The sequence below is a fragment of the Falco rusticolus genome, chromosome W, assembly GCF_015220075.1.
Source record: "Falco rusticolus isolate bFalRus1 chromosome W, bFalRus1.pri, whole genome shotgun sequence".
Lineage (NCBI taxonomy): Eukaryota > Metazoa > Chordata > Aves > Falconiformes > Falconidae > Falco > Falco rusticolus.
In genome coordinates this window covers 6797713-6810175 of record NC_051209.1, presented here as the reverse complement: position 1 = coordinate 6810175, position 12463 = coordinate 6797713, and the positions used below count along the sequence as shown (strand labels likewise).

The window sequence follows — 12463 nt, the reverse complement described above, 5'->3', positions numbered from 1 at the left end:
CAGAGCATGTCCTTATTTTCTCTGCCAACCGGTCACTTCTTGGAAAAGGAAAGGCTGAGCCTTAGGAAATAACCATTACCTCTTTCAGCAAATATTGCAGTTACTGCATCAAAAGTCATATCCCTCGCACAGCGAGAAAACACAAGTCTATTCAATAAACAGCATTGGTGTACATTTCTGGATTTGAATGCTAGCTTAAAAAAAAAGTAAAAATCCATGTTCCCACCCCTATGTTGAGTACAGTCAACCCCAAAAATGAGGATGACTGATTTAAGCCCTCAATTTTATTTCTGGTTCACTTATTCCACTTTAAACAACACAGTCAAGTTAGGAAATTCGATTTCTTACTTTGTATTCTGGAATTGACAAAGGGAGGAGAGAGATTGTCATGCGACCCAAGGTCTCTGCTTGCCATATGATCATAGTGAGTCCCATCTCCATAGTTCTGTTAACAAATTGGGGAAAACACACAATTTTACAAGTTTAAACACCATTTTTCAAAACCTACAGGTCCCTATTTCCCTTCTAAATTTTAAGCCAGCTATAAGAAATATTGTTCCCTTTATTGTTTTCTCCCTATTGATTCTGCTAGAAGTGACATGTTCCGGAACATTTTTAAAGCTGTTTCCAATTTTTATTTCATTAGTAATTGACTTCAGTTTGTTGTGTGGATAATCCTGAATGGGTGACTGAGATGAAGTTCCTGGAATTTCTTGCTGTGCAATTCAGCATAAAGCCCCCTCTTAGCATAAGTCTCTTGCCTGTAACACATGCAAGAACAGCAGAGAATTACTCCTTTTAACATTTTGTTTTTTAAATCCAAATGCTACCTACAGAGTCAAGGACGTAGAAAAACCATTCCAGGATCAAGCCCCTAATTGTTGAAACAGTTTTGGCACAACCTTCTGCTTTCAGTCACTCAACTTGCAAAATCTTAAATTTAACTACAAATATTGGCCAAGTGCAGCAGTTATGTAATGTTTCTTTGGTTCAGAAGAACTCACGAGAAAGTAATTCCTCCAACGTGGAAATACCATCATCATTTTACAAAGAAGGAAAGAGAGAGATCAGGCTGTTTGCAGAATAACACTGCCAGTTAATGCACAGGCTTGATTGAAACTCCAGAATTCTTCCCAGGCTTGTGCTCTTTTCTTTATATCTCAAAACTTCATTGTACACTCACATTCAAGTTTTTGCATGCATAAATAATTGTGTGTGCAAATTTAGAATTTACTTTTCAAAACATTTTTCCCTTGGAAGCAATACAAGTGTCAAGGAAAAAAAAAAAGGGATAAAAATAAAACTGACAGATGTGAGTGGTAATGACGTAATGGATGTTAAGCAGGACAGAATAAGAAAAGGTGTTGAGCTTCCCCCCTTCGGCAGCAGGGCCGGGGTCCCCCCCATGCTGTAAGCGGTGCAGCACTGCAGATGTCCCCCTAAAACCTTAGCTGGCACAAGGTCCGCCGAGGGCAGGACCTGCCCCAAGGGGAAAGGACGGCCTGAGGATGAACAGGGCAACCGAGTTTCTCCTTGCCAGGCAGACGCTTGAAGGCATGGAGCTCCCAGCAGCACTGCTCGCAAGCCCTGATCTTTCACGTTAATTAGAAAACAATTATAAAGTAATTTAAACAAACTGTTTAAATAAGGGCATAAGTAAGAGCGAAGGCACATTTTGCCCAGCATAAGTGTAATTCATGCATTTGCAGGAAGCAAACAGAAATAATAATCTTGGTACTGAAGCACAAACAGTGCCCAGCCCTGGGGACGGTCAAAGCCACAATGCTCCAGCTGGGGAGAGGGCTGCCGGGGTGGCCCGTGCAGACCACTGGCAGGGCTGCCCACACTGCGCTGCTCGGGGCGAGCTGCACAGCTGCTCTGCTGGAAATAGCACTTCTCCCCTACTGAAGGAACTGACATCCCAATCCTGAGGTGTCTAAAGAATTTGGATAACTGTCTACAGACACAATCGAAATTACTGAGTCCAGCTGTCTCACAATCCCAGCAAACGCAGAATATTGCCATGCCAGATAGCAGCTCCGTGCTTGCATTCCCTGGAGGGGGATCCCACTCTGACATGGGGAGCACAGGGGATGCACGTGCCCCCATCCTCAGCACAGAGGCAGGCAGGTGGCTAGCAGCCAGGCTACCTGCCCTGGGGCTTGGATGGTGCCAGCGAAGGGGGGGGGGGGGGAGGGGGGAATACCACACATGCTGCCAGCCCCTGACTGAGGAGAAGGGTCTGAAACCCCCTCACCAGAGGCAGGGAGTGGCCAAGGGGCACTGCGGGAAGGGCAGGGACATCCAAGGGTGGCCATGGAGTGGCCAGCAAGCCCTGGCACGGGCCTGAGCACTGGCCCTCTCCTCAGGTTTAGTGACACCCACAGTCTCTAAAAATCCAACCGCAGAGAACACAACATTCAGCAACATCATCTCTGCTTCACCTGCACTCTGGGTGGTGGCCGTGGATGATCATGCATAGCAAGAAAAAATGGTTAATCAATCTTCTCACTACCTGTTAGAGGTAGCAGAGCAGGTACTAAATTCAATCATAGACTCAGATTTGAATGTTAAAATAAAATAAAAAGCAATTTTAAAGAGAAGACAGGCTACAGCCAGCTTTGCATGCCCATTTTTCTACATAATCAGGTGTAACACTCATTTAAGATTGTAAATTTACATATGCAGGAAGTCTGCTTTGGGTGAAAAAGATTAGATATACTTACCCTGGATGGACTAGGATGTCCTGTATTCCCCCAGGACCCTGAGCTAGTTCTGTCTTCTACATCTAGGGACAAAAAAGTTCTTTAGGCTTTATTGCAATAATTCTTTTTGTATAGGCACTTTTAAATTAATGTTTCAAATTAATGTTTCAAATTAATCTCCTGTTGCCTTTAATTAAGAATCAGGCACAGGGCTACTATGATGGTAGTGGCTTCTGACCCACTGCTTAAAATTAACTCATTTAAATTCACAGCAGAAATGAACCGGACCCTCAGGAACCTGAGGTTTGAGCATAGAAGGTACTTCAGTGGCTCAGTGTTTCTCAACACTTTAAAAAGTGACTGCACTGTACCAGTTAAAATCCTATCAAAATTTCCAGCGCAAACATAGGTATTGTCAAACAGTAAAAAGAAAACATGTTAAAACAGGTGAAACCTAGAAGTTAGTAAGGCATGTTTGGGGTAAATGTACCTCTCGCCACCTCATGGAGGCTTCTGCTGCAAAAAAACATTTACACACATATTTGTGTCTCAAGAAGAGAAAAGCACAGTCCTAAAGCCAAGCACGCAGTGGGTATTTCTGTCTTTTCCTCTATTGTTTGATAGAAAATTCATTGCAACCATCGGGTGGGAGACACTCCAGTCATTTCAGACAGCCCTTTTCAGGGTACTTTTAACCATGCACCCCTCCCGCCCCACTCGAGAGGACACCTCTAGGAATAACACGTCCCACAGCACGTGTGCTAGGACGTGGTGAAACCTGCTGTTCAGGGCACAGGCCAGAGAACCTACAAGATCCTCTTAACTTTGCAACAAAACACAGGAATGTCTCAGCCTGCTGTTTTCTGGCGTGCATTGTATCTGTGCACTAAAGGGACAGCTCGATAGTCGCCCCAGGAAAGCAAGGTGAGCTTCGCTTGCCAGCCGCTGCAGCGTGCTTCCAGGTCACTGCATGCAAGAGCCTAGCCAGGCTGCAACGCCACACTTGCCTTCACAAAAAACAGGGTATAGACACATTTTGCATATGAACACTGAATTTCAAAAGTCCCCAATATTTCTTCTGATGCAACTATTTTTATTCCACTTTCCCCATCTTTCCCAGTATTGTCAATTAACCCTGTTTGTTACCAAAACTTCTTTATAATGCTGAATGTCCTTTCAAATGTGGAGCCTGAAAAAAAAAAAATAAAGAAACACCACCCACGCAGGAACTTCTATCAGAGACACCCCAAGGGCATGGGGCTGTCCCTCTCAGGTACCCTATGCCCCTCCAGGCTGGCCATGCTGGGGTTGCTTCAGAGTTTAGAAAGGTCCAGGAGCTCAACTCCACAGGGTACCACTGACACTGACACCAGAAGATGCTCCGCAGCGCACTCAAATATGCTGGGATATGCTTGCACAACTGCTCCCTGTTGCAAAACCTTTACTACAATGAGTTGGGAGTCTCCTGAGACTTTCCACTTGGCTAAAAATTTAATGGCTAAACACCAGTTCAGCAAGTCACTCACACGCAGGTTTAATGGAAGCCTGTGAATAATTCCACCAAAATCATAGTTCGCTCTCATGTTAAAGCATGAGTGATCTCACTTACTTAATTTAACATTAAACACATCCTTTACTACATTGATGGACAGGACCATACTGCTTAAATCCATTACTTTTTTTACTTACAGTATGTTAAATATCAGGAAATGTGATTGACGTTGATCTATAACAGTATTATTGCACATTTCACTGCTATTTCCCAACTTACTCCTGTGTACCCACTAGCATCCTAATGAAACAATAATACTGCTCACCTTTTGCCATGCACAAACAGTAGCTTTAATCTAATCTGAAAAATACGTATTTGGACTTGCTGGCAAGAGAAACTTTCTCAGAGTGCTGCTGAAGAACTACGCACACAACAACTCCCTCTCCACCTGTACGCAGGTTCATCCAGACTTCTGGGATCAGTGGGAACTTCAGTTGTCTGAGAAACAGATATGGTCATTAGCACTTTCAAATACAGGTGCTGTGACCAAATCTGGTTGGTTTCCAGGATTAAAAAAACCCAAAACACATTTGTAGAGTTTAATACTTTCCCCCAATTACAATTCCTATTATCTCAATAACAGATGAACACATTAATAGCACAAGGCACTCTTAGGTAAATATTTAATTAAGCTCCAGAAAAAGAAAGCAAATGTGTATCATTTACCTGACAGGTCAGATCACCCACTCTCTTAGGTTAATTAGGCATATTTTTAAAAATCATTTCCATTATGTAACAGGCAATTAACTCTGTAGAGCCCCGATCCATTGCCTGCTCAAAATCAGTGGATTTTATCCCATTGACTTTGATGGGCATCATCCCACCCTTGAGCACAGCTTCCAAAATCCATCAGTGAGCAAAACAGCTGAGCCCTTAGGAACAGCACCTGGGGGACTGGGCAACAGCTCTGAGCCCACCTTGGAACAGGTGACAAAGCCAGTGCCTGCAGGCTTTGCTTCAGCCCCATCCTGCTCTCAGCTGTCTTGTAGAGACCCACAAGCCCAGTAAAGCAGGGTAAAGGGCCAGAGCCACACCAGTGAAGGGCTCTGCACAGGGCAGCACCTGGGAAGCTCTTACTCACGTAGCTCCCCATTACAAACTTCATTTATTAACCTACTCATTTGCTGTAAAAATCAGCTAATCTAAAATACACGTTGTCAAGCCCCCTTCCACTAGCTCATGGTCAGTGCTAGGAGATTTACATGTCAGTAAAAGGTTTTCACACTTCTATACCCTACATTTTTGAGGACTATAGATGCCATTGTCTTGGGCACTCTAACGCATCATGTAAAATAACACATTTCAGGGCTGTGGTTTGAGCATTAACCTTCTCCTGCACTCTGTGCCCAGGAGGGAGAGCAGAGGGGGAAGGGGGCATCATCGTGCCAGCACCCAGTTGCCGAGCTCTTCCCTCTGGGTGCCCACCACCCAGTTCCAGACAAGAGTCTTCTGCCACCCCTTCCACAGATGCTGAGCCAATACACACAATGTAACCCACTCATGGTGCCTCTTTTGAGTCATGTTCTTCAAAAATTATTTTTTTTCAGGCTAAGGGAAGGAGCACCACACTCCCAAAGATGCCCAGTACTTTCCAGGAGCACATGGAAATACTGGCTTCATGGCCAACTGCCCCAATGACACCAAAGAAACCATTTACATGCTTACAGTCAAACATATGTTTTTGTGGTAAGCCAAATTCCCACCCGGCTGTCCTTTCTGGTACTCTTTGCTGCATTATCCCTACCTTTCCCTCAAGCCAAGCATGCCAATGAGCAGAGTGCACTATCAAATACTTAAAATAACATGGGAATAACACATACCTCAGGGCTAGGGTATTCCTCATCTCTGCCACCATTCCAGACCAAGCCCCTGTGCACACTCAGGACTAACCCAGAAAGTCCTGCCTAGGCAGGGGAAGCACTGCTGAGCAGGAAGGGCACTCCTGGCCACAGAGAAGGGAGAGCTTTGAGGATACAGTAGGGCACAAAAGACATTAAAAGGTATGTAGACACCGTTCTACATACCCAAGCATACTGTATCAGTTAGAGATTAAGAGACTTAACCTCACAGAATAATTCTGCAAAATTTGCCTAGCCTCCAAAATGCTTAGCCATCTCATTTTTGGCTGAAAGCTCCTTGCCCTTTACCTAGCTTTAATCCAAGCCCATATAATGCTCAAGGTCTTCCACCAAAGTTAAAAGTTCTGAACTCTGATCAGAAAATGACAAGCAATGGCTCTTATGCCTTATCTTCAGGGGTCATGTCTTAGCTTTCGACCAATTTTCTTTGTATTTAGACTTAAACGTGCAAACTACACTATATTACTCTGCAAAACATCAATGAGAAGGCTTAATTAAGTAACACTGACAGATAAATCCATTTCTTTCGCAGTAATCAAATCAAAGCAGGTTGACATAACACAGGAACTTAATACAGTTATTCCCTTGTAATTGGAAAAAGGCCCTTTACTTCTCATTAAAGCAATCTTCTGGGTATCGGCATAATAAGAAGGCTCAGGGCTTTAATAGTGCCCTATAAAAGCCCCAAGATACAGACCCCTTAAACATGCCAGATTATCTAATTCCTTGATCATAGTGGAACATGTAGTTATTGTTTTAAACTACTAATTCTTTATCTCAGCTACAGACAAAAAGAAGGAATTCAATCTAAAACACTTCTCAAAGCTCTATAAAAATGCAAGCTCTAGCTGGGGGAAAAAGATGCGTTTTCAAAAATACCCTGGATCTTCAGCAGGGAAATGGAGAGCTTAACAAGATCAAAATTGTTCTTGAACATAAACAGTTATAAAAAGCAAATAATAAAGTGAAGTTTTACTGCATTTGTGAATTTACTGGAAAATATTTGTCAATGGAAGCAGAGCTAGCCATAACCTTCCCACTGCTGCTGTGTTGGTACCACAGCTGTCTCCCACTGCCTGCAAACCCTCAGAGAGGCACAACTTCAGCCTGTGAGCAATTCAGAGTGTCACCGGAGCAGGTTCAGCACCTGCACGATGGGTTACACCATGCACAGGGCTCTCAACCCCTTCGCGGCCACAGGCACACGGAACGGTTATGTGGTGGGGTACAGCACCGGGAGCACTGGGTGAACAGATGGGTGTCTGCACCTCACATACGTGCTCCTTATCTCTTTTCATCTTATTACAAGTATTGTCTGAGCTCACAACAGTCAAAAACCAGCTAACTTCTGTCCCCCTCTAACCAGCCCCCAATTCAACAGCACTTCTCCCTCAGCAAAAGAAAAAACCCTAATTACTACCTAGTTAATCTAGCCTAGTTTACTAATAATTTAGTATGACAGATATTGCAAGAAGGTTTGTAAGTGCCTAAACCTAATTCCAGAAATTTATTATGTACCCTGTAAGCACTGCCACTTCAGTAATTAGGACAGTGAAACCCTAATGACACCAAAAGTCAATGCAAAATTCTCCAGTGACTTATTCTCAGAGCTTGGATTTATCCCAGAGTGCATAAACTTGAACATATATGTAATTTTCTCCAGAATCTAGCTCCTGTAAATTAACCTCACTTAATCACAGGCATTAGGCAATGCGACATTATAAAAAGCAAATCATCATGGACAGATTTGGTCAGTTTTTCAGAACATGATTCATACATGATTAACACTGTTATTTACATAACTAAAGCCTCACTCCCCATCTCAGAAATTCTAGGTAAAGTAGTAAAACTGGTGTTTAAATGGAGTCAAACCACCCTATTTTAAATATTAAGAACCTGGGAAAAGCATGTTCAACAATCTAGAAAAGATATTCAGTGCTGTAGACAGAGATTGGCTGGATTCAAAACACTACCTCTATTAACGGTCTGGGGAAAAGAACTGCAATTCACATGGGTTACACCCCTGTGCTGGAAGGTACTGCAACTTCAGAGAGGCCACCAATGCTTAAGGGTACAGGGAGAAATCAGAGCACTGATTTGGGGGCCAAAAGCTGAGTTTATGCAGAGAAGCAAGTCCAGAAAGCCTCTGGTCAAGCAGCCACCTAACCCTAAAAGTAGTTTCCTGCAAAGAACAAGAATCTTTTTGTTCCAAGGTTCCCTTGCCCTCTAGAAGACAGAGGGATGCCTTGGGAGCCCTCAAGCAGGGCACCAGGCTCTAAGACCCTCCAGCAGCAGGGCTGAGAGATGCTCACACTCTGCCCAGACCTCCTGGTGCTCCCCATTTGCTCAGTGGACTCCAAACGTGCCCAGAAAATACAGAGAAGATCAAGATCAGCAAAAGCACAGCAGATACGACCACAGTTCACCACAAACATTGAGTTGAGCACTCCATCATGCAGGTGACCACTATTAAAGCACAGGTGGTGCTGGAAGTGTACAGGAGCATCAGTCCAATCATTAGGTGTCTTTATAAACAGCCTCCATACTCAGAAGCTCAAATGAATAGAGTGCTTAATATACACCTTCCAGCTCCAGCAAATGATAGTTCAGAATTAAGTAACCTGAAGGGCAACTTACTGCCTAATATATGTAATTTCAAATTATTTTCATGGTAGGCTACTAGCTCTGACATGCTGTGCTACTCTCTCAGGGCAACACCTACTTTAAGGGGCTGTGATACATAAACTGGAGGCACCGTGTAAGGCTATTTGATCTTGGTCCTAACATCCAGGCCCTTAAACTTTCTTTGGCAAAAGTTTCATAGAATCCCTCGAGATGCTCCGAAACAGAAACCATAATTAGAAAATTAGTATTTTTTTCTGGAAAAACACCCAAACTGGGGAAAAAACCCAAAACTCCTCTTTGCAGAAATAATCCAAACACACACTTGGGAAATCATCCAAGACTGTAGCAATAACACAGAACAATAAAAATTTTCCAGATGATTCTGGAATACAATTTTGCCTGAACCTCCCACCACCTCCAATAACAAGCTTGGGCACACACACAAAATCCTAGAATCATAGGCTAGGAAATTATATTCTCATGGTTTCCTCTAGTAAACAGCACCACAGATATCACTGGCATTTTGTTCATATGGGGGGTGGGGGTGGGAAGAAAAAAAAGACGACTCAGACTAGCACAACTAAGGACTTAAGAACTGTTTTTAAAAAAAAAAAAGGTGCAGTTTGAAAGATGATACATATGGAAAACCCATGTAAGAAGAAGTATGCACCTAGTGCTGGACACCATAACAGTAGCTAACAACTAGGTGAGCTAATAGAAAACAAATGAGCACAGTAGTGGATCTGGTCAATTCCATAGGAAATCAGACCACAAACGTCCATTTCCCCACCATTCATCCATACATGCATCTTAATCACGTGAGAGCAAGCTTCCCACCGAAGCAATGGGAGCAGGAGGCTGGAATTTGCACCAGGAGAGCATTTCTGGTTGCCACCATCAGTCTGAGCAGTCTTTTGAGCAATTTTGTGGGAAAACAGGCATTCAGCTAACCTCATAATCTGATATTTTCAGGGATGTTTTCACAAGATTGTTTCCCAATCTTTCTGCATAAAACCAGTGCATACTCACAACCTCTTGCCATATGATATGATGCTTTCTAGACTGTGAAGGTGCACTCCAAGAACCTAAGCATCACTCCACCCATCCAACACCATCATCCCAGCACATGTGCAAATACACAAATGAAGTAACTTGACAACTATGCTCTTGACAGTAAATGCAAGGAGAAGCACACATATATGAACATTAAAAAAAAAAAAAATCATATGTGTAAAAAGAGCAAAGTGAGCAGAAAGAGAAAATTCAGTTTTCCCTGGCTAAACCTTGCTATCAAAAGACAGGGGTGAAATTCTACTTCTGTGGGAGTTTTCCATTTCAATTAAGACCAAAGCTCCATCTTTATTATTTGTGTTCCTTTAATTCAGAATTAACAATATTTCACATTTAAAACAACGATATTCAGAGAAGCAGCACAATCAAAATCATGACATTTAACAAATGTAGTAATACAGATACTGAGCGAGCAGCCTGTACCCAGAAGTGTGCCTGTGAAAATCCAGCCTTTATCTATCAGCTTCAGAGCAAGAACTACACAACTCTACCTCTTTAACTCACTGTTAGGCCATATTCTTTTAAAGGATCTGAATAAACTACATATCAAACCAACAATAATTCTTGAAGAACAGTTATTTCATGTGCACAAGTGCAAAACAGTATTTATCAATATAATTATTTGTCTTTGTGGCTCTGAAATAGAATTGCAGTACTGTAATTCCAAAATACTGTAACAAACTTGGAAAATATTTTCCAACACACAAGAGCATAAAAATGCTTAAACTTAGGACTCTTTCCTCTTTTATGAAAGATTCCCTGAAATACATGATTTAAGTAGAGTGCTGTGTTCTCAAATTTACTTATACAGCAAATGGGACCAGTTGTGGATGACCAGAGTGAAAGGAAAATGTTCCAAACACTTGTTGGTGAACTCTGAGTCAAATTATTTAGATGACTTTCTAAAGAAGAAAGGTAATATAATATGGTCAAAATTAAGGCAGTTGCTTAACCTCCCTGAAAATGCTGTAATTGTTTGCATTGGGAAAAGACACCAAGGAAAACTGCGGTTCCTTCCCAGCACTTGACTCCTGCACATGAAGAGTGGGTGTCTTCTGAACACCGTCCTCGTGTCGGGCAAGCCCTCCAGAGCCAGGGGAGCTGGTGACACATCAGCCTTCACACCCATCTCCCAGCCTTCACACCCATCTCCCAGCCTTCACACCCATCTCCCAGCCTTCACACCCATCTCCCAGCCTTCACACCCATCTCCCAGCCTTCACACCCATCTCCCAGCCTTCACACCCATCTCCCAGCCTTCACACCCATCTCCCAGCCTTCACACCCATCTCCCAGCCTTCACACCCATCTCCCAGCCTTCACACCCATCTCCCAGCCTTCACACCCATCTCCCAGCCTTCCACCCATCACCCAGCCTCACACCCATCTCCCAGCCTTCACACCCATCTCCCAGCCTTCACACCCATCTCCCAGCCTTCACACCCATCTCCCAGCCTTCACACCCATCTCCCAGCCTTCACACCCATCTCCCAGCCTTCACACCCATCTCCCAGCCTTCACACCCATCTCCCAGCCTTCACACCCATCTCCCAGCCTTCACACCCATCTCCCAGCCCTCACACCCATCTCCCAGCCTTCACACCCATCTCCCAGCCTTCACACCCATCTCCCAGCCTTCACACCCATCTCCCAGCCTTCACACCCATCTCCCAGCCTTCACACCCATCTCCCAGCCTTCACACCCATCTCCCAGCCTTCACACCCATCTCCCAGCCTTCACACCCATCTCCCAGCCTTCACACCCATCTCCCAGCCTTCACACCCATCTCCCAGCCTTCACACCCATCCTCCAGCCTTCACACCCAGTCTCCCAGCCTTCACACCCATCTCCCAGCTTCACACCATCTCCAGCCTTCACCCCATCTCCCAGCCTTCACAACCCAGCCTCCCAGGCCTTCACACCCATCTCCCAGCCTTCACACCCATCTCCCAGCCTCACACCCATCTCCCAGCCTTCACACCATCTCCCGCCTTCAACACCATCTCCCAGCCTTCACACCCATCTCCCAGCCTTACAACCCATCTCCCAGCCGTCACACCCCATCTCCAGCCTTCACACCCATCTCCCAGCCGTCACACCCATCTCCCCGCCTTCAACCATCTCCCAGCCTTCACACCCACCCCAGCCTTCACACCCATCTCCCAGCCTTCACACCCATCTCCCAGCCTTCACACCCATCTCCCCGCCTTCACACCCATCTCCCAGCCTCAAAACACCATCTCCCAGCCTTCACAACCCATCTCCCAGCCTTCACACCCATCTCCCAGCCTTCACACCCATCTCCCAGCCTTCACACCCATCTCCCAGCCTTCACAACCCATCTCCCGCCTTCACACCCCATCTCCCAGCCTTCCACCCATCTCCCAGCCTTCACACCCATCTCCCAGCCTTCACACCATCTCCCAGCCTTCACACCCATCTCCCAGCCTCACACCCATCTCCCAGCCTTCACACCCATCTCCCAGCCTTCACACCCATCTCCCAGCCTTCACACCCATCTCCCAGCCTTCACACCCATCTCCCAGCCTTCACACCCATCTCCCAGCCTTCACACCCATCTCCCAGCCTTCACACCCATCTCCCAGCCTTCACACCCATCTCCCAGCCTTCACACCCATCTCCAGCCTTC

At 44.8% G+C, this 12463-nt stretch overlaps 1 protein-coding gene across 11 annotated transcripts in view; it reads right to left on the bottom strand.

The window, feature by feature from the left end:
* The window catches only part of LOC119140863 (transcription factor 4-like), a 233835-nt gene that overhangs the window by 157090 nt on the left and 64282 nt on the right, over positions 1-12463 (bottom strand). For all 11 annotated transcript variants that reach the window (XM_037372503.1, XM_037372505.1, XM_037372502.1 and 8 more), the window contains 2 exons: positions 2727-2788; positions 349-445 (listed from right to left, as the gene is read on the bottom strand). In XM_037372503.1, coding sequence (XP_037228400.1) covers positions 349-445; positions 2727-2788 — 159 coding nt within the window. The remainder of the gene's footprint in view (positions 1-348; positions 446-2726; positions 2789-12463) is intronic.